At 36.3% G+C, this 22,702-nt stretch overlaps 1 protein-coding gene across 5 annotated transcripts in view; it reads left to right on the forward strand.

Moving 5' to 3' along the window:
* RUFY2 (RUN and FYVE domain containing 2) overlaps positions 1–22,702 on the forward strand; it is a 29,990-nt gene that overhangs the window by 724 nt on the left and 6,564 nt on the right. For 2 of the 5 annotated variants that reach the window (XM_026106416.2, XM_064513667.1), the window contains exons 2-18: positions 115–199; positions 2,127–2,300; positions 2,686–2,803; positions 4,266–4,367; positions 5,503–5,626; positions 6,721–6,782; positions 7,456–7,521; positions 9,421–9,490; positions 10,677–10,778; positions 11,567–11,683; positions 12,309–12,476; positions 13,736–13,833; positions 17,803–17,922; positions 19,770–19,899; positions 20,502–20,596; positions 21,668–21,716; positions 21,856–21,933. In XM_026106416.2, coding sequence (XP_025962201.2) covers positions 163–199; positions 2,127–2,300; positions 2,686–2,803; positions 4,266–4,367; positions 5,503–5,626; positions 6,721–6,782; positions 7,456–7,521; positions 9,421–9,490; positions 10,677–10,778; positions 11,567–11,683; positions 12,309–12,476; positions 13,736–13,833; positions 17,803–17,922; positions 19,770–19,899; positions 20,502–20,596; positions 21,668–21,716; positions 21,856–21,933 — 1,710 coding nt within the window. In that variant the 5' untranslated portion in view covers positions 115–162. The remainder of the gene's footprint in view (positions 1–114; positions 200–2,126; positions 2,301–2,685; positions 2,804–4,265; positions 4,368–5,502; positions 5,627–6,720; positions 6,783–7,455; positions 7,522–9,420; positions 9,491–10,676; positions 10,779–11,566; positions 11,684–12,308; positions 12,477–13,735; positions 13,834–17,802; positions 17,923–19,769; positions 19,900–20,501; positions 20,597–21,667; positions 21,717–21,855; positions 21,934–22,702) is intronic. The other 3 variants (XM_064513666.1, XM_026106414.2, XM_026106418.2) reach the window with 3 other exon arrangements.

The following is a 22,702-nucleotide window of genomic DNA, read 5'->3' on the forward strand; positions in this document are numbered from 1 at the left end:
CGGTCCATTTTGTGCCCTGAGTCTACCCCGTCAGGTCCTGGAGCAGCAGCTCTAGAAAACACGCTATGTAAAATCCTAAATCTTGATTTTTTATTTATTTTTTTTTTTTTTAAGAAGCAGGCAAAGGAAAAGCAGCTGTGTGCAGCTAGATCGCGCTTTGTGATGGACGTAAAATGCAGTTCTGACTCAGAAAGACCAGGCAAGAGAGCTGACAATTAGAAGGACAGTAGCCGTGGAACTGTGTCTGCGGGGAGGGTCAACCCCAAAAGTCAAAGTTAGGTTGCTTGAAATAAAAGGAATTTGTAAGATGCCTTTGGGGAAAATAGCCTGGCTGTATGCTGAGGGAGAGCGATCCCACCTGAAACCTGAATCCTGTGACAATGTTTTGAGTTTAGTACTGTCGGTACCAAATCCAATAAAAAGGGAAGCCAATGTGAACTTTACTAATAGAAATACTCTTGTTGCGAGGCCTCCCCTGTTCTAGAAAGGGGCTACTGATACTGCATTTTTTAGGGTTGATTCAGTCCCCCATGTTTGAGTGGACAGGTGGTCAAGAAAGAAACTGGGGAACTGTGACAGCTAACTGGGGAAATACTTGCCAAAGTACTGCCTCTAATTGTCTTCTCTGACAATTTTTAATGTTTTCTGTTGGAGTACTGGTAAATTGTGAGAACATGAAAGTAGTTTTTAAGGCTATCTTGGGTACATCGTCATAGTAATTGTTTTCTAGAAAAATGAGATAGATTAGGTAATGTAGTGTAGTATTGATATTTAACAGGCAGTTAGAAAAGTGGAAAAAAAAACTAGGTTGTCAGTATCTGATACCTAAATACATAAAGCTTTGATATGCAAGAAATCAGACAAATCATGTTGTTGCTGTTTGGGGAATATATTGAGGGATGAGTCCATCTGTTACAGCGATTCTGTTTTTTTCTTTGGTTTGTACACCAGCATTCCGAGTTCTTTGTGCTTTCCGATGTCTGAGATTAAGTCATATACCAATACTTTGATTTGTGGAGGAAGAAGCTAACAGTTTTCCTCAAACACAAATATGTGTATGTGTTTTGACATATGTGGCTCAGTGTATTAAAAAAAGATGATCTGTGTTCTTCACTTACTTATTGCACTTCCATCTGTTAGTTTTAATCACAGATAGCGGAAACCAGTAAATCTTAACTTTCTTTGCTCCTTCCTAAGTTACTTTGTTCATGGCGAATAAATAGAAGGTTGCTTTGTTTCAGTTCCATCTTGGCAAAATAGAGGGTGACCTGAAATAAAAAGCTTTATTAAAAATAAAATAAACTAAGAATCTCTTGAACACTCTGGATTCAGTAGTTGGAGCTCTAAGAAGAGGAACCTTGTCCATCTTGTCAGATTAGAAAGTTTTTAAAAATCTGGAATTCTACTGGTCAGACTTAGTCCCCAAATCTAGGTTTTTGTAATGTTACATTTTGTAGGCTTACTAAAAATGTTTTTAAGTGGAACTTTCAAAGCAGCGCCTTTTGGTATTCTTAAACTTTCCTGCGTAGAAAATATTTTGTAATTATATGAGGAACTTAAATCTCAGTTCTTCAAAAAAACAAATGTGCACATGTACTGTTTTCCTGGACCTACTCCAGTTCTTACTCATGGAGACTATTTACAACATAAAAAGGAAGGTACATGTTTATGTCACTGTGAAATTAGGGTCACCATAGAAACTGATTACGTACAAGAGAAGTATGATGTCACGAGTATGAATGCAGCTTTGACATCATGGTAATAGCACTGATTCCTGTTATGCAGCTGAGCTTTTGAGCACAGCATCAATGCCCATTTTAAGTTAATTCTCAGTTATTGACCACTACCAATATGAACTGAGACAATAAAGTAATAGAGAATTAACATTTTGAGCCTTGTTTGTTCACTCACCTATTAAAACAATGTAAGAACCGTTAAGAGTGTTTGTTCTGGAGTGTATGTTGTTCTGTAACATGGTTCTGTATAGCACTTACTAAATTATTCCTTTGAGTTTCGCTACATTAAGATAAGATAGTTTTCACTGGAACAAGGTGGCCATGAATCATTTTATTATGTTGTGTGTCTTCTAAAACTTGAACCATAACTATTTTTCTTTCTTGTCCTAGCTGTCAAAGACCCTACAGCTGTAGAAAGAGCAAATTTACTAAACATGGCTAAATTGAGTATCAAAGGACTCATTGAATCAGCTTTGAGCTTTGGCCGTACTCTGGATTCTGACTACCCTCCTTTGCAGCAGTTCTTCGTTGTCATGGAACACTGCCTGAAGCATGGCCTTAAAGGTGTGGTAACTGTTTTAGCTGCATGTTTCTCATACCAGACTTAACATTTTTCTTTCATTTAATATTTTTCCTTCATTCTTTCGTGTATGAGATAAAATTATAGTGCCTTATATTGCTTTAAAAAGTAAATATGTAAATTGTCACCTTTTATAATCAATGTCGTCATTTGTAAATAATCCAGGGATTACCAGAACTGCATGTATGTTACTCAGGTTTTTAGTTAGTCACACTTTTTGTATTAGTTGTGCTCCAGCAGCAGCAATTTTATGGTCACAGCAAAGTAATTCTTAAGGTAACTTCTGACACTGGTGAACTGACCGCTTATTTTGAAGGACGTTACTCCAGTAACTTAAATTAACTCAGATATTGTATTTTCTTTTACTAGTAAGAAAATCCTTTCTAAGTTACAATAAAACTATCTGGGGTCCTCTGGAACTTGTGGAGAAGTTATATCCAGAAGCTGAGGAAATAGCAGCAAGTGTCAGAGATTTACCTGGCCTCAAGTAAGTTGTAATGGTAAAATACAGCAAGAAAACATAGGGCCTGATTTGAGAATTTACAGATGTCTACAAATTTCATTTCACAGTAACGAAGCCTCTGAAAAGCTAACATATAATATTGAGGGAAAGCATAGGTGATGTGTTTTGTAGGAAACAGCTAAAAATAGTAAGATGCTTGTTTTTGTTTTCTTATATCCATGGGAGAAGAGTTTTCCGAACGTTGGACACTGTAGAAAGGGATGGGTTACGTAATGAGCAGTTCACAGTCTCGAACTGCGGTAAACATGTGAGTCCAGTCAGCTAAGGCTGTGTAAAAACGAAAGGTGTAATAGTGAAGGAGAAAGAATTGGGCAGCTCTTCAAATGCTTGTGGTAGGATTCTACAATGTAGGATCCTTCTCAAATGTAAATTTCTGCCATATAATACAATCTCCTGCCATCCCTCAGCACTCTGCTTTTGTGTTTAGCATTATAATTGGCTGTACATTGAAATCTGGAAGGGTTTGGTTATGTTGTGATCGGTTGGTTATCTGACAGTATAAAAGGTTATTTATTTACTGCTTTAGACCTTGTCTGAAGTGCAAAGGTATGTAAATTATTATCTACTCTTGTGTCAGGCTGGATGAAATAATACCATTTGCCAAGTATCACACTTCCTGCCTTGATACAACATACATTTCTTTTGCATTTAGGTGCTTACTACATTTTGAGTGTGCAGGCCCTAGAAGAGAAGGCTGTAAATGTCTAAGTTTAATTTGTTGGATATTAATGTTAGCCAGTTCGGTACATTCTTATCCTTCTTGAAATGTCTTTCTAAGATATCACCGAATTTGTAAAGAGAGATGAGTTAAAGCTAGAATTCAGTATGTGTAGACCCAGAGAACTGGATTGGGAAGACAAGCTTCCCAAGTGACAGACATTTGGTTACTTTTCTCATAGTTCCTCTGAAGACTATAACAGAGTCGCAGAAGGGAGTCGGATTTGTTGTAGAGACTTTACTTCAGCTAGATGCTGAAGATCACCTTTATGGCACTGTCAGGTTAAGAAGAGTGTGTTTGCAGGATAAAAGCACCACTGTTTAGAATTCTCTCCATGCTGCTAATGGCGTGTTGTGTGAAAACAAAGTATGTTTACATACAACAGTGTGTAGAAAGCTAAATGTTCTCACTGTCCAGGCAAAGCGGTTAGTTTTACTGGCAGGCTCGTGTGCTTTGTCTCCACCAGTTCTTTCCAGGGTCTGCTCCAAGCTAAGCTGAGTTGGTGAAAAAATTTCTGACCTTTTCTGAAAGTTTTGAATTGAAGCCTAGAATTACGTCTTCACTGACTGTAGCTACTCAACTAATAGTTTAAAATAACTTTTCAGAAATCTCAGTTGTGCAGTTAATAGGCCGATAAAGATAATTAAGACAGTAAATAAATATATTGTTGGTCTTGGACTGTTTGTCTTCTCCATCCTCCCTTCTCAGGACACCCCTGGGCCGTGCCCGTGCCTGGTTACGGTTAGCACTAATGCAAAAGAAAATGGCTGACTATCTTCGCTGCTTAATCATTCAGAGAGATCTTCTCAGGTAAACAATTAAGTAGATTTTGTTTAGAGTTTTATTTTAGAGGAGTGGTCTCCTGAACAAGCATTATTATATTCTATTTGCTACTTTTTAATGTATCCATAGTGTAGCAAGACCCAGTTTTTGGCCTGTGGGCTGATTTTTTCCAGTGCTCAGGGCAGAGGGACCAAACACTGCTGGGTCATCAAGACTGAGGGACAGCTGACAGGTGAAGAGATGATGTTCTGAGGGAAACCTCATCATGGTAGAGAGCCCTTCTGCAACGTGCTTGACTATTCTTTCATAGGTGAGGGTGATGGAGAAATGCTCCCTCTTCATTCCTTGGCCATGCAGAATGGTGGACTAGAAACCTCTGGAGAGGCGAAGAATTCACCCCTACCATATGCATAGTTTACTACCAAGCAACCCTTGCATGGAGGCCTAGTGCCTTGAAATTTCCTCTCCTTTCACTATTCCAAAACTGGCATTGCTCTGGCTTACTCAGCTTTGCATTCTGTTGTGCTCTGTATAACTTCTTATTTGTGGTGGGGTAATTGGAGCATAAAGGGAAAAAGGACTTGTCATCTTCATTTCAGTCCTATCACCTATACATATTTAATCCCTTATCTGATTTCTTTAATTTCAAGCATGTATTCGTTAAAGTCCAGAACTTCTTTTGCACGTGAAGTAAAAAATTCTGTCATTCTTTTTCAGCATGTTCTAGCATTTCTTAACAGCATAAGAATGGTCTGATTCGGTTTGGCCAAACATCCATCTAATTGAGTATGCTATCCAAGACTGGCTAATAGTAAATGTATAGGGAAGAGTGTTTTTTGTGGGGGAATAAGAGGGGGGGACAAGATGAGTCTTATCCCCCAAATTGCCCAGCACTCCAGCAGCTTGCGGCTCAGCTTTCTTGAGGCAAAGCTAGTGTCTTTGTTCTTAATAGCCTCTGAGACAGACCATTTGCTTTCTAGTTTTAAATATTCATGGTGAAGTCAAGGTATGGGCAGAGCCAGTTAATCTTTAAGAACATTGGAGTAAGGCTAAAATAAGAGAAGCAATTCAGATTTAGATGTTACTTACTATTAATTTATTACATGTAAATGTAATAAAGTCCACAATGTAACTATTTGATGCAATTCTTCTTATTTAACAGTGAATTTTACGAGTATCATGCACTCATGATGGAGGAAGAAGGAGCAGTTATTGTTGGTCTGTTAGTTGGGTTAAATGTGATAGATGCTAACCTGTGTGTAAAGGGAGAAGACCTAGATTCACAAGTAAGTCGATACAGGTTAAATAATGTACACATGGTTCATAGGATTTTTATGTGCAGTAGTTTTTGTTACTCGAGTTGTGACTGACTAGGACTTCTGCTAGAGACTTTTTACAAAAACTTGCTTTATGTAGTGTAATAAAGAGCTATAAGAGGGTGTCTGCTTTCAGTATACAAAATAAGACTTATTTCAGTAAAATTCTCCTTCCTTTGCAAACTGTTTTGACTTTGAACTTTGTTCAAAGGTAAAACTTGTTTTCTGAAGGTATTGGTGGCTGTCCAGCTGAGTTTTTACAGTAATTTTGTTTGTGAAAAGTAGTGTAAGGCATGTTCCTCAGAGGAGTCAGAGGAAACAAGCTGTAGTGAGCAAAAAGAGAGACTTCTGAAGTATGGTGGAAATCACATCCAGGAGTGTAGATTTAGTGTGTTAGAAAAAAATCTGTTTGATGGAGAAAATGTGTGTATGCACACATGGAGGATGATATATAAAAGCTTTTGGAGGAGAGACTTTTTAGAAAAGGTTTGGAAGGAACAGGTAAAAAGAATAAGATAGGATAGGAATGAAACAAGAGAGTGTCATACAAGCCAAGCGAGCTCCAGAAGGAAACAGGTAGATTAGAGAAACTGAAACACATCTATGAAGAGACTGTTAGAGACCAAAAGGAGCAGTTTCAGGAAAGCAGGCCGGGTTAAGTGCGTTTGTAGAGGTTTATGGATAGAGGTGGAAGCAGAACTCATGGTAATGTTATTTATAGCCCGTATGATTACATTAAAGCTTTCCTGTTAAGTTGTTGACTAAGCTCAGTCAAATGTATGTCATCTTTTCTTAGTACTGGAAGGAGTTCAGTTCATTGCATGTTGTTCATTTTGTTTCTAAGGTAAAATTTTTAATTAATATGTGAGAGTATATCTTTTTTAAAAGAATCTTGAAAATGTTACTGTTCAGTTTTTTATGCTTCAGTTAAATCTGCTGAAAATGGATCAATCTGAGAAAAGTTGGTGTAACTGAGACTTTAGTAATTACGTAGATACAAAACCATGAATAGCAACAGCAGTTACTTGTATGATATGAAACTGTATACATTTGCTTTCCCCTAGGTTGGGGTGATTGATTTCTCTATGTATTTAAAGAGTGATGACGACATTGGGGGTAAAGAAAGGTATGTTCTCCCCAAATACCTCAGATTTTGCTTATTAATGAATGATTTCTTGGAGGGTGTCTTCTTCTTTGTAGAGGCAAGTCAGGTTCCCAAGAGATGAAGTTTCCAGATCTAACAGTCTTGAGCAAGATTGTGCAGTACATTGTTTTGTATTACTAGTTAGCTGGCAGAATACTTGTACTCTGCAGCAAGCCAAAGCAACATCACCTACTTTCTTTACCTGATGGCCAGTACTGGAGAATTTCGGGATGGCTGCGTAAAGCCATCTTGCTAAAGATGCCAAGAACCTGTCAAAATAAAAAGCGGGGGGGGGGAAGGAAAAAGCCAAAGAATCTGCTAACATTTAAGCCCTCGGCTTGGGTTTTAGTCAGTATTTCAAAGAACCAAAGTTATGGTAAGGTAAATGAATGTGCTTTTTGTTTTGAGACTGTATATATTCTTAACGCTTTACGTGTAATAATTGCTTGTAGTCACAGCATTGGTTATTTTATCTCTCACTACTGTCTTGTGGTAGAAGTTGCTGACTTGAGCAGTGAGGTAGTGAGATGAAGTTGCTTCCTTTTCTTTTAAACACATTTAACATGGACATTGCGTGTGATAGATATATCTGTTTTCAGTACATAATTGACAATGTCATTTTGTTAAAGTTCATTTTATAATGTTCTTGCTTTAGAAATGTCCAGATTGCTGCAATTTTGGACCAAAAGAATTATGTTGAGGAACTAAACAGACAATTAAAGTAAGTATTACTTTGCAGTATGCATGTCAGTCCAGGTTTTCGGGTAAAACACCTCTGCTTCCTTTTATACCACGGCTTTGTGAGCAAGAACTTCAGGGAAACAGGTGAAGATTCTTTGAGGATGCAGCACTGTTGGAAAAGATGCACTCTTTTCTGGAGAGACTGAGGGGAGGAAGTCTTAATTTTCATTCTTTTGTTTTTGATAGTTGGAACCTTTAGAGACTGAAAAATACCAGACCAAAATTGTCAAAGGTACTTTAGATTCAGAACTTCACAGGAACAAGCTAGGTGTGGATACATTGTCAGAAATATGATTTTAACTGCATTCCACTCAAGAGTTTTGAGCAAGTATTATTGAATGCTCTGGATGAATTCACATGTTTTTGTTTCTTTGTCTTTCATAATATTTTAGTTTGTAGCTTTAATGATTAGGACCACAACTGAGTGGATTCACCGGTTGCTGGAAACTATTTACGTGTTGTAGGTTGTGGTTCTCACAGAGACATAATTTTCAGGAAAGCAGCATTAGCTGCTAATATCCTGTCGTAAATGAAGAAAGTCGGTGCCTTTTTCTTTCCACTTCCTGCTCACTTTGGTGGGTGGAATAAACCTAGTCCATGAGCATGTTTGTTACTGTACAAATACAGGAATAGTGATTGTATCTGAAGAATATTGTATGAAAGGAAATAATGCAAAGAGGTTAAAAAAAAAAAACCCAAGAACTGCTTCTATAGGATCTGTAGTATAGCTGATCATCTTGGTTCCCTTTTGAAACAAAATAATATTTTTTTCATTTTTTAATGTTGATAATCTTGATTATTAGTTACTATATGGCTGCTGTGATGCTACAGGCACTCTGATTTGGAATTTTGCCAGTCACTGAACAGAAACCTCCAGCAGGACACAGTATCAAGTATACAGTAGTACATCAAATATGAGCCAAATGGAAGTAAGTTAAGGAGGAGAAAAGAATTGCCACAAGCAAGAACAGTGGTGGTTGTGTAATGTAATGATAGCTATCCATTATCTCAGTGATCCTGTGTTTATTCAGTATGTTCTTGTACACTGGTTTATGCATGAAACTATTGCAAACCAGCAGCTGAACAGTTTTCCTCTTTTATTTCAGGTCAGCTGCTCCTCTCCACACATCATAAACTGCATTAATCTCTTCTACCTAGCTATTCTTAATGAACTGGTAACTTCCTGAGGGCACCACAGTAGAAATAGGGGAAAAAGGAAAGGGTGTTACAGAACAGGCGTTTTTTTCTGTGCATAAAGGTCAGCCTAGAAGAATGTGCTTACAGCAGAAATGGGCAGTCAGCTAATGGAGGAAGCTTGGTCAAAGGATGTTGTTTAATAAGATAGAAAAGCATACAAATAGAAGGGAATAAGATTCCAAATACTCTTACAAGTAAAAGCCAGAAGCAGCAAAAAAGAGGGAGCCTGAGGATAAATTAAAAAAATGTGGAGGAGCAAATAATTTTATAAAAGAAGGTGGATTTTAGAGGAAGGGATGATGGAGCAGTCATGTATGGAACACTGCTGAGAATCTGGAGAAGGGTTTTCATTATATGGGGGAAAAAAAACTGAGAAGGCTGCAAACTCTTTTGAGAGAACTTCAGAATTTGGATACAGTATAGGATGTGAGGATAGAGGGAGAAATGTAAGGTCACACCCAACAATGAGCTAAGGGACAAGGATGACACTGGGAGTTGGGAAGAAGCATATAAATATTCAACAAAGAGACTAATTTTCTTACGCTAGCAAAACCTCAAGCAGTGTGCACAAACCTGTTACCGCTTACCATTGATCATTTTACTTGTCATTAAAGCTTTTGAGCTTTGTTGAGTAAGTTTTAATATAATTTTGAATAATGGTTTCTTTCTTTCTTTCTTTCAGTAGCACAGTTAACAGTCTACATGCAAGAGTTGATTCATTAGAGAAATCAAACACTAAGCTAATCGAAGAGGTATTATTTATTAGAAATGTATAATACGTATTATTTACTCTCAAACACTGTTTTTATAAAATATTTTAATTATTCTAATCTATACAAATACTGCATATTTTCAGATACCTTTTAATTTGGCTTGAAGAAAAGGTGCAGTAGTTGCAGGGAGTTGAAGTCAGCTTCCCTTGGTAACACGCAGCATTACTAAGTGCATTCTTCAGAACATCACAATTTCTCACTGGCAACTCAAACAGAAAAGGTGGCTTTCTTAATACCAGCTGTCAGTCATATTTTGTGCAGTTGACTAGTCCATAATGGATGACACCAGCTACTATGTAGAGAGTGAAGGCAGTTCAACAAGCAATTTCTGTTGGTTCTCAGTCTTAACCAAGGGATATTTTCTTGTTCATTTACTGTATGCAGTTTTTAAGATTTGTCTAACTCTGCTTCTGTATTTATATCTTAGATTTTCACATATATTTGATGCTTGACTAGATTGCATTATACTTAGCTTTATGAGAGAGGGAGAGACTTTTTTTTTAACCCAAGCTATTTGAGCAATACCTAATGAAGTGGAAAACTGAAATGTCTTAATTCAGCTCTGTTGATGAGATAGTATTAATGTATCCAGATAGAGGAAAATTTTTTTTTTTTAATATTAATTCTCAGAGTTTTATGGTTCTTTTACAAGTCTTCATCTCCAACTGTCTGCCTATTTTGATCAGCTGCCTTATAATCCTGAGAATAAGGTGTATATTACAGGGGAGCAGCTGTAAGGTTTTCTCTTTTGTACTTTTTTTTTAATCTGTGAGGACTTTGCTTATCTAAATTGCTGCGTATGATACATTAAGATGTCCAAAAAGAACAGAACTAGATATATTTGAATGAAAAAATCCCCACCCTTTAAGAAGAGCAAAGGGGATTGAGAGTCTTTAATCCATAAGGAAGCAATGAGAAGAAAGCATAAACTTATTTATCAGACAAAATAACGAAGCATCTTGCATATACATACTGTTGTATAAGAAGAAATTGCCATTCCTAAAAATGGGAGCTTTATGTTTTCTTTAAAAAGGAGAATAAAACCTTTGTTTAGTAGACTGAGAGAAGAGGACAGAGAATATCTTGGTCTTGCATGCATTAGAACATTTTTATTTTTTCTGCAGAAAAGTGGTCATACTTACTTTTTTTTTTTTTTTTTTTTTAGTTAGCAATAGCCAAAAACAATATAATTAAACTTCAGGAAGAAAACCATCAATTAAGGAGTGAAAATACACTTATTTTAATGAAAACACAGCATCATCTAGAGGTATGCTAGTTTTACTATATTTAAAGTATTGTGATTCATTTGAATTGTCATTTGAATGTTCTTACATGGCAACTTTAAGCAAGTAGTAGCTGGGCCAAAGCTAAAGCAACTTATGTTGGGGAAAGGACATATTAGATCTGGAAAGTTTATAGTGGTGTAAATATATAGAAATTATGTAAGCCTTAGATTACTCTATTACCACATGCAAATTTTATAGCATTTTTCCATGTTTTCTTTCTTTTTTTCTTCCCTGTTGTGCTTTTTGCTTTAAGCTGTCAGCTATGTCTAAGGACATTTAAGACAATATTATCTAGAAATTTTGTCAAAACTGTGTGTGTTTTAGTTGGCAAGCTGTGTGTTCTGAGCTGTCTCATTATCTGAACAATATGTCATTAGGAGTAATTGTACAATTGCTTAACAGCTTGCTTTTTTTTTCTCTTTTTTTAAGCTCTAACTTGTAGCTCCATATATAACTTCCTGTATATTTTACAGGATAATTGGTAAAAGCACAGGTTAAGCAGATGTTTGGATTGCTTGGGTTATAGAAGATTGCTGTGTATTGAACTGAGGAGGACTATATTGCAGAACAGTTGTTTATTTTGCTACATTTACTCTATGAATTGTCATTGTAAAACTGATGGGCACATAGCAGAAACAGAAGCTCCTTCCCTGTTTGCGTTGTACTTGGAGACTGTATGTTTTAAGTGGGTTTTTTGCACTACTGTTAAATTTATCACATGCATTTCTAAACTTGCAATGAAAAAGATAAATTCTTCATATCTTCATAGGTAACTAAAGTGGATGTTGAAGCGGAACTTCAGACATACAAACACTCCAGACAGGGTTTAGATGAAATGTACAATGAAGCACGCAGACAACTTCGAGAAGAATCACAGCTTCGACAAGTGAGTACTCTTTTCTAGGAGTACCCTGCATTTCTAGAAGATTATGTTTGAGAAGAGTCAGTATATAAATATTTCTAGTTTCGCTTTTGCACCAGTCCTCCTGCCCTTAATCCAGAGTGTTGCTTCTTTAACTGCATCTTATAAAAAGGCTTTTCAAACACAGCAACCGATACATTAATATTTCTGTAACAATGTTGTTAAAAACATAGAAAACACAGTTTATTTGAGAACGTTAGAGGTAGGTTGTTAACAGTACTGTATGCGTGGTTTTGTTCTTGTGTTAAATATTTCTTGCAAAAATAGAAGTACTTTAGTTCTATTTTTGTAATTAATTATTAGCCAACTCTTTATAAGAAATTATTCTGGTGGTGTTGCATGATGTGAGGTATTTTCTCCCAAGGTTAAAAAAAGAAAAAAGCAATAGTCACTAAGTACAGGGGCATAGTGTTTCTATAATGGATTTTTTTTTGCATAATTGCGGGGGGCAATAGAGTTTCTGTGGTGGTGAAATAGATGGTGCGGCAACCCTGTTGGAGTTTAGCTTTTGCCTTTTTCAAAACAGTAGATAAAATGTTGTGTAATTGTTTAAAGATTCTGCATTGCATTGTGTTTCTGTGTTTTACAGGACATGGAGAACGAGCTAATGGTTCAAGTTAGTATGAAACATGAGATAGAACTTGCCATGAAGTTGCTGGAGAAGGACATCCATGAGAAACAGGATACTCTCATAGGCCTTCGACAGCAGCTTGATGAAGTTAAAGCAATTAACATGGAAATGTACCAAAAGCTGCAGGTAAAGGAACAGTCTCTTATTAAACTGATGAAATGACTTTGATGGAAGAATGAGAGATGCCTTACCCTTTTGTTTAATTAAACACTGCTGTTTCCTTAATTTTTAGTTTCTTTCTGCTTCATAGGTCAGCTTGCCATTTCAGAATATTCCTGATGCAAACAGGACTTCACACAAAGCAGTTTTTAAGGCAGTCACTTAATGTTATTGGGATTATAGAAGAAAAGAGCATGAGCAAAACAGTATGGCCTATTAGCATCCCCTATGGAATAGGGAGAGTAATGCTTTATCTAATGACATTCATGCCTGTGTTGTACAAAAAACAGCAAGAGAACTATAAAAGGTACAGGCAAGTAGTGGGGTGTTAAAGAGGAGATCTGAGCGTTCAAAGTAAGGAAAGGCATTTGGAAAATAGACCTTTTTTAAATCTGTTAACAGGTTAAGTTTTGTATCAATGTAAGGCTAAAAAATCTTTGGGAGAGTATGGATCACAGAGGCCCAAAATACAGTTAGCAAATGATGAAATGCCAGGGAAGTTTAGTGGTGAATTATTTATGTAGAAGATAATTTCGATTAATGGAGCAAGCTTTCAAAAGCAGCACCAGAAAATAGTCAAGTTTGTAGCAAAGTGAAGGGAAAAAGTCAAAGGGCTGCTGCAGAGAGAGAAGTGAGATTGTAGACAGGATGCTGCTTTCTACCTCTAACTGGTGTGTGAGGAAACTGGACTAGGAGAAGAGAAATAGAAAGACAACTGGAAAGAAAAGTAAGAAGAGACGATTCTTAGGTATGTTATGATCTGTAGTTTTTTGTTTTTCTTTTAAAGCTGTACTTCTGGGGACCATAGGTAACCTGGTTTCACTTAATGACATTCAAACCCTATTCCTGGACAATCAAATGAGTAAATTTCCAGGACTGGGCATCTTAGGTCTTTTTAGTAAGGGTATAATGGGCTACTTAAAAAGATAATCGATGAATTTAAGTTGAGTTGCAAAATGAATAGCTAAGAAAGGAAACCAAAATGAAAAATGTGTTCTTGTTAAATAGTGTGTACATTTACAAAGCATAAAACTACAAATAAGCTTTAGGCATGACATTTTGTTTAGGTGCTTTTTGTCAGTTACATTTTTTAAACTGGAATGTTTAAAACAAATCAAAACTTGAAGCCATTTTAATGTTTTTTCCTTCAGACATTGAAGAAAAACCTCCATGAGCTGACAGTGTAATACGAACCCACTTCAGTGTTAACCTTTTTTATAATACAGGTTACTGAAGATGCTATGAAAGAAAAGAATGAAATAATTAGTCGATTAGAGGATAAGACCAATCAAATTAATGCAACTATGAAACAACTAGAACAAAGGTACAGGTTCATCTTTGTTTTTCTTCATTCATTTCTCCATCCCTTTCCCTTACTGCATTCCTATACAGTTGCCACTGAAATGTAAATTTCAAGTTGGAAATTGAAAAGGGAAGTTTCTGAAACAGCCACCAGTGGTTTATTGTTTGTTTTTTGTTTCTTGTAATAAACAGATTTATTTTAATCACAAACTTAAACTTTCATTTTTCTTCCTCCACCATCTTTCCTCTGATCCTGGGTTTTTGTGCTGATATCAACAGCTGTTTTTTAAGCTGTTTCAAAATTCTGATTCGTTATCATCTCTTTTTTTTCCCTATCTGAATGAAATGCAAAAGAAACCAAAGCATTAATCTTGAATATACTTAAGCATGCGCTTAATATAAATATTTAATGCCTTCATGGATCACTGCTATATTTGCTGAAGTTACTAAAATTGTCAGTTGCTTTAAAAGTACCGTTATCTTCAATGCTGTAATGAGTTTTTACACTGAAAGTTTGAGAAGTGAAACACTAAAATTCCAGTGTGTGGATTTACATTATAATTAGAGTACATATTTTGCATAATTAAAATGCCATTCATATGTATAATTTAGTGGTCTATATGCAACATCGATCTTTTAAATTGTAAAATGTAACATATCCATAAGCCCTGTCATGTTGGTGTTTGACATGTCGTTTTTTCTTTTAAAATTGATTATGAAAAACATGGTTATGTATTAAAAGATTTAGTGACATGAATATTCTTTTATTGACATCCTTTTTCCCTCTTTTTTTCTTTTTATCCTTTATCCTTTATCCCAATTTTTGTTTTTACTATTTTACTGCCTTCATCCGTCTCTGATTTTTGTCCACTGCATTCATGAAGTGACAAAGATCTGTTAACTCAAACTAGGACTATTGCAATGTCATTCATCAAATGTGCCAGCAATGAAGCTCAGCACCAGTATAAACTTGTCAAAGATATATCATTCTGAAAGCTCCTCCAGACCTGTTGTGTTTAAAAAATTACTGATAAAATAAAACTTAAGAATTTTAAAATTACAGTTTTAAATATAAAGTGGTATTAGAAATCTTGCACTGTAACTGACCATAGCTGGGTTCTGTTGTTTTCTGAAGGAACATCATCTCCCATCTCACTTTACCCCTCTTAAAAAAAAAAGAAAAGAAAAGAAAGTAATTGCATTTTTATTAAGCAAACAGACGCTACTTTTCTAATAATAGTTAATCACTTTTAAATTGTCAAAGTTTACTTTAAAAGGTTAGCTGTCTTTACTTTGACTTCACATTATGACGACCATTGTTTCTAATCTAGTGATTTTTCCTTTTCTTTATTGTACTAGTAGATTTAAAAAGTAACCCTTCTGACCAATATTTCTCTTCTCCCCTGCTTATTTCTTTCATATTTAGGTTGTCTTTATCTTGGGATAAAGGGGGTTGGTTTTTTTGGTTGTACCTAGCACTGTTTTCATAAACAGTGTGGGTTTTCTGTTTAAGCGTTGTGCCAGAACGATATATTAAAAAAAAGGGAGGGGGGGAGAAGGTTAAAAATAAAAGTTCTGTATGTACAGTGGAAGGATTACAGGGTTTTGGGATAAAACAGCTAAAGCACAATTCTGTTTTGCTGATGTGAAGCAAAATATTTTCACAGAGGTATGTAGTGTTTGGAGCCCAGACTTGGGTAGGACTCCAGGCAGGAAGGGTTATGCACTTGGTAAATTTTGTAGCTGTAATTCCTACTTAGAACAGCAGCATCGGGGCAGTTGTAGTAGTAGCCAGGATTTGCATTTAGGGTGCAGATCCTGAGCTTGTCTAACCTGTTTGTCAGCTAAGTGTCTTACCTCTCTGTGGATATGTCTGCATTGTAGTCATAACCTGTGGCTTTGCCCAACCTGTTTTCCCTCCTTCCACCCCTCATTAGGCAGGCTTTACAATCTTATTACTGCTTTGAGTTGCTGCTTGCATGCACTGCTGGAATGGATGTACTTTACTTGGACATTTAGTCTGCATGCAGCAGAAGCATGCAGGTAAGAGAATGTCGTCGCCCTTGATGTGCTTCCCGCTGTTTCCCTGAAAGTGCGGAGGGGAAGCTGATCAGGGAGAATCCTTAGTGTTTCAGCAGAAGGGTTTGCAAAGGTGGAGGCGAGACCCAGCAGTACAGGAAGGGCTTCTGCTCCGTGGTTATATGTTATTTTATTCCTTGGTTTGCAATCAGAGCGAGCCTTTAACACAGGATGGTTTGGGGGGGGGGGGGAGGGGGGAATCCCCTATCCCCAAAGAAAGACCCAAAACAGAAACACCCAACAAAACAACAGAGTAGACCACGGCAGAAACGGGAGTGTTAACCACCTCATAGTCAATCTATGCAAACAAGTATCTGCCTCAGTATCATCTCAGCAGGAAAACCTGCTGTGAACTTAGCACAACTCTGTATTTGTCTGAATCACAGCTGTGCAGTTTGCCTTGGTGCTAGTCTAGAGGCTGATGCTGTAGCCTGGGTTGGCTAGCATGTTTCTCAGGTAGCAAGAGGAAGATCCCTGTCTGTGTTGGTTGTGGAAACTGCAGTGTAGTTTCTTTTGTAGTTTAGAGAGGGCTTTAACTTGCTTTGGGTTTCCTGTCTTGTGTAGCTTCCTTCAGCCTCTTTTGCCCTGTGAATTGACTCTGCTTTTTCCCAATATTCTCTTCCCTGTACACCTGTTTTGGCCCTCTTTGCACTACAATTACAAATACGACTGGGAATATTGTTAAAACAACTGATACAGTTGAATGGGATAGTACAAGCTTTATAATGTAGTTTAATTCCAGTCTTTTATCACTTGTTTACTGGCAGTTTTTGGAAACTCGCACTGGTGCAACTTCATCAGTAGAAGCACAAACGTAGACAGACTGCCGACTCAGTTTCCTTTTCTTTAGCTGACGTTGGCAGTTGTGAGTTTCTCTCCATTCAGCCAGCTGCTGGGAAGCGAGAACTCAAGCACTGAGAGCGGGTGTCTCGGGTTTCTCCCACCACTTACCTGGGTGGCCACTTGCAGCGTTTTTTTAAACAAGACTCTTCAGCTGGGGACATTCAGTAGTATTTTACAGGCTCTTTTCATCAAGACAGGTGTAGCTGTGGTAACGCAAGTTCCATTTTAGTACCCTTACCTTCGTCACATTACGTCTGTCTTTTTTTGGACTGAAGGGATGGTCAAGCAGAGAGAAACCACAATGAATTAATGGATTTCAAGGGCAGGAGAGTGCTAGCTGAAGCAGAAAAACAACCCTTAGAGTTCTAAAAGAAAAGATTAAATTAAAAAAAACCCTGCTTGATTAATGTTTTATTTATTTTGTCTATAGTATGGAGCTATTTTAACCAGTGTAAGAATGCATTATTTTTAATACAGATTATTTAAATTTATTTAATAGCGTAACGTAGTTGACGTAGTTCTCTAAATGTAGTGGCACCCTTCAGGCTGTGTCTTGTTGTATTAGGATAGGTATGTTTTTGCTGTTTGATTGCAGTGCTCTGTGTTCAGCCTTACACCTGAATTGTTTGGGGCTGTTTTTGCACAACACACACTCTGCCCTGTCTTAATGGGTGGTTAGTACAAACCAAGTACTTCTACAGGCTTTATTTAAAACAAAACAGAAAAACCTTCCCAAAATAACACATGAACATATGCTAAAAATAAAAAGCATTAAGGTATATGCTTCAATTCTAAAATATGTATCCTCATGCTTTGGCATCTGTTATTCATGAGCATAAAATAAAAAAAGTATCAAGATTTACAATGATTACTCTCTTACTGTATGAAAACAGGAGCTACTTCTCTAGGCATTGTATGGATTTCTCGTTTGAGTTTGTGAGTTTCCCCCAAACTTTGTTTTCATTTAGAAATGTTTCTATTTCCCCATTTTTCTTTTATTTGTTGTCTTCACCCTCTACACCCTAGTTCTAGCCTCAGTTTTACCCAAAGTTGATTTGAATTACACCAGATTGCAGCAAGCAGAGAAGGCTCAAATGGAAGCTGAGAATGAGGATGAGAAACTTAAAGAGGAATATGTGAATAAATCTGAAAGACTGCAGAAAGAATTCTCCCAGAAGGAGAAACAGCTGTAAGTATATCTTTCCCCTTTTGAAAAATATACAGCAGTAAACATTCTGCAGTGCAGTATGTCTTGTTACAGGACCAGCCGGTACAAGCTGGTTGTTGGTAAATGATTTTGAACAAAATGTAAATAGTAGAGATGTTGATACTAGATACTGGCAATGTGGAAGAAAATACGCCATTCCAAGAAAGTTGTGCTACCTGTGCGCACTTACAAAATGGTGTATAGCTAGAAACGAAAGAACAACAGCAATATTTTTTTGGTGGGAAGTACCAGCTTAACTATTAGGAAATTATCCCAAGAGGGGAAAAGTATGTAATACGATAATAGTAATCCACACTTTTATCCAAACCCAGAAATATGTAACAATATAAACTTACAGAAATCATAAGACTAGTATAACTGATCAGGCTTATGAATAAGGTAAAACCTCAGAAGTGGTTTAACTAACCACTATGCAGGAAATAATAATAAAAAAATCCACTAGAATCATAAATATAAAAATGTGAAATAAAAGCCAACCTCTGCCCTTTCTCATGTTAAATCCTCAAGCAGGATTTAACCCAGAGAGTGTCCATCCAGCTACCTGTTGTGAGGAAGCTATCAGGAATAAAAGCAGTTAACATAGATGTTCTGATTTAAATAAATATCTAAAGTAAAAAGCTCCCTGTAGGGGTAGGTGTTTTCCTTTTCTGGAAAGACAACAAGTAAAATATTTAAGATGGTGCAAATCTGTGGCACTGCAAGGATTGGAGCGTAAAAATTAGTGGCTTCCAGTCTGATGATTAGCCCACCCTGCCTCTCTCATAACTCTGAATGTTAATAAATTTGTTTAACTGCCATGACAAATGTTTACTTTACTACCACAGTCATCTTTACAGATTTTGGCAAAAGAACAGTTCAGACCCCAACTTTAGAATTCTGCAATTCTGAAACCTCAAGGTCATGTTCACTTCTGATCTTTTCCAACCAGATGCTGAGGTAGTGTCCCAAAATGTAAGTCTTTCCTTTAAAAATGATTTTGCTTTTAAAACAGGAAAACTAAGTGTGGTTCTCCACCAAAACCCTCGCATGTTTACTGTCAGGATTTTTCCTCCTTTATTGCATTGGCAGGATTTAGATCTAGAAGCTTGAACAGTGTGCTCCCATCCTTGTTTTCTCTGTGATGTTCTAAAGACTGACTCTTCCAAGTGAAATTGCAGCTGGAGTGGATCTTCCATCAGAATAGCCTTAGTTCCTTTAACTGGACTCAAATAGCTATAATTAATAGAATTTAGATCCCTCTTTATATTGAACCTCAGCTATATAGGAAGCTCACTAAAACCAATCCTCCCTACCAATTCTATTCAAATTTTCATAAGCCTTAGTCTAAAACAGAAGATTAACACCTAAAGATAGAATACTAAATAACTTTTGTGAGCACAAGAGATGAATGTAATCATTCTCTGCATCACCAGTGGCAAGGTGGTTTGTTTGTATTTATTTTGGAAACACGCTATGTAAATTCAAAGGTGGGGGCTTTCTGTTATGCATGTTTGAAAAGATTCTTTAGGATTTTGTGGTTTATCTACTCTTGGTCATATTGTAAAGGTCAGCTCTTCAAAATGTGTAGAAGTCCTGATCTTTTAAAATGTACTTTTTTTCAAAGCACTTTCTAAATGGCAGTGTTGTGTTTTCCCTATTACACTCATGTCTAAAGTGTTATGATATTGCTGCATTATTTCTTTTTAAAAAATACCAACTGATCGGTTGCTTATTATGCTAGTAGTATATTGCACCCAGAAATAAACTCATTTTTAATTAAAAAAAAATACTGTTGTGCACAATGATTGTTTTTTGTTTTGCAATTCTAGGCTTCAGCTGGAAACAGATTTGAAAATAGAAAAAGAGTGGCGGCAAACCTTAGAAGATGATCTTCAAAAGGAAAAAGAAACTATATCTCAGCTCAGAATAGACACCCAAGAAATAATTAACCTTAAAAAAGTAAATTCTGCAGTAAAACTAAAACTTGAATAGTAATTTAGAAATTGACTGCAAAGGTAATTTGTGGACTTAGACATGGTATTTTTAAGACTTTCTACAAGTTGGTAAGAAAGATTAGATTAATCTATTCTGACAAATAGATGAAGAAAATATATTTGGGAAAGAATTGTTCTTCTTTTTACTCTGTGTCTAGTCTTCAGGTCAGAACTCAGTCCCTTGAATAAGGAAAAATGAAATCCTTATTTTCCATTTTCAGCTGTATTGAAGACTCTGTCTTCTTACGGTGGGCCAGAAAGTGCTTCAGGTTCTCTCTAACTTGGTATACATGGCTATGTAATGTTGTTTTCTGTGCAATCAATCATTTTTACTCCCTTCCTGGAGAAGACTGAAGAAGCAAAAATGCTTTGTCTTTTAAGGTCCAAGAGAAATTAATCTTGGTTTGCTGCTGTTAGATTTAGATTTGGGAATCTTAATAGAAGATAGTGTGATGGAACAATTAATCTTACTTTCTCAGTAAGATCAGCTTTGGTTAGGAATATTTTTCTAGGCAGTAGGCATATACAATATTGTTCCTTTTTGTGAATATTTTTTTTTCTTTTAAGGAGTTTCTTAAACTTCAGGAGAAGAACAGGCAACTGAAAAGGATATGTCAAGACCAAGAAGCAGCTCTCCAAGAACTGGCATCCAAGCTTAGCGAGTAATTTCATTTTTCATGATGATTATATTTGTCATATAAAAGTGAATTAAGGAAAAATATAGGATGGTAGTCATGTGAATTACACTGTATAAGACAGTATTACCTGGCCAGTAATCTAGAAGAAGAAAAAATATGTTTAGTTAGGTCAGGTCTGTTTACATGCATTTCTGTCTTTGGCTGGTGGGCTAGTTATGAAGTCATGTGCAATTATAGGGCTCTGAACAGAAAATCCTGGTTAAAAAGGGCCTGGGAGCATTAGGAGATACTTTGCATGTCTCATGAAGATCCTTCAAAGATTTAAGGAACACACAGAAATGGCTGGCTCAAGTCTTGGCGGGCTTTCCTAAAGAAACCAAGTAGAAGGTAATAGCTCTGGCTTCAGCAGGATGCTTAGCTTTTTATGAGGATTGTCTGCTCATGGATTCCTGTCTTTTAGTGATAAAGATTGCGTATATGACAGTCTCATACCATTGTTTGCTGTGAAGTCTTGAGACTATGTAAGAGATTATTTTATCAAAAACTCTTCAGACTACAGTGAGCAGTAAGCTCTGAGCACAGCTCTATTGTTATCCTCCACCAGCGTTGTTAAAGTTTCATTTAATGATCGTTTAAATAGTTTTGCCATGATCAGTGTAGGCTTTCTATGCTCTGTACAGTAGCTTAGTATATATACCATAGCCCCACCAGTTCTGAGAGGGGGGCACTGGATGACTGCGGGGAGCCTGGTTTCTCCATGAAGCCAGAAGTTTCAATTCCTGTTCTGTACCGGTGCTGTGTGCTGTGCACAGAGTTATGCTGGCACAAGCTTCTGCCATGCATATAACTCCAAGCACTTTCACAGCCATTCAGAAAGGGTTATGAGCTGTTTAGAGATAAGTTGTTGTCTTTGTTTGTATGGTACTTAGTATAGTGGAGAGTGATATTGATTGCATTTCCTGGTTGCTGCTTTAATAAAACACTAGCTAAAAGTTCATAATACTTTGCTTATAACTTTTTAAATAGCTTGTGCTTTTAAAGTTGTTGACTATAACTGACAACAAAAGTTTGAAATAACATACTCTTATTTTTTAGATCAAAGCTGAAAATAGAAGATATAAAAGAAGCAAACAAAGCATTGCAGGTTAGTAGGATTGGGAGGAAGAAGAAACTTTTTTTTGTTCTCTTTATCATATGTATATTTCTAGCACATCTAATTATCTCTTTATATCATTGTGTTAGACTTTATCAGATATACATATTCACTATTGATTTTCCTTCAGGGACAGGTTTGGTTGAAGGACAAAGAAGCTACACACTGCAAGTTATGTGAAAAGGAATTTTCACTTTCCAAAAGGAAGGTAACTCTACAGAAAGATTTTTTTCCAGCTTGTGTACATGTATTATGAGAAAAATGTTAATTGTCTTAGAGATGCAGCACAGAATGTCAAACTTGGGATGAATGCATAGGTATTTTTGAGATGTTTTTCTAGTTCTTTGATTTGTTTGAGCTTGACTTTGAACACAGTTGGGTCCTAATCTTAAAAGAAACGCTGCCTTTTGGTGCAGTGCCACAGAAGAACATACTTAAAATTTATTCAGCTTACTTTGTGGAATCATGGTCTCAAGCACTTGTCAGCTCTGGCACTGTTACAATTTGCCATATGTGAAAATCTTTCCATTTGACTTTTTTTTATACAGTAGATGAAAAAAGTATGAATTTATTACAGTTCTAAAATAAACTGTGATGTTAATTTCTGTGCTTAATTAATGCATGCAAGAATCTTTATTTTACCTACTTTTTATGTTAAATCTCACTAGCTGCTTGACAGAATCATCCATTCTCTACCAAATATCATTGTTTATATGGTATTTTTATTTGACAAGGTATGTTAGTTCTTCTTAAACAAGGGATTGAAAACAGTCTGCAAAGCTCATATATGGCTATCTAGGATTGCATTGTAGATTGGTATTTAGATTCTTTTGAAAAACAACACCACACAGCACAAAAAATGGAAGGAATTGGATTTCACTTTGTTCTGTATATTATAGTCTAGCAGAATCTGATTATCAAGTGTATTTCCAATGTGAATTTTAAATTTTTTCTTGATTTTTTTTTCTTCCTTCCCT

The sequence above is a fragment of the Dromaius novaehollandiae genome, chromosome 6, assembly GCF_036370855.1.
Source record: "Dromaius novaehollandiae isolate bDroNov1 chromosome 6, bDroNov1.hap1, whole genome shotgun sequence".
NCBI classification, from domain to species: Eukaryota; Metazoa; Chordata; class Aves; order Casuariiformes; family Dromaiidae; genus Dromaius; species Dromaius novaehollandiae.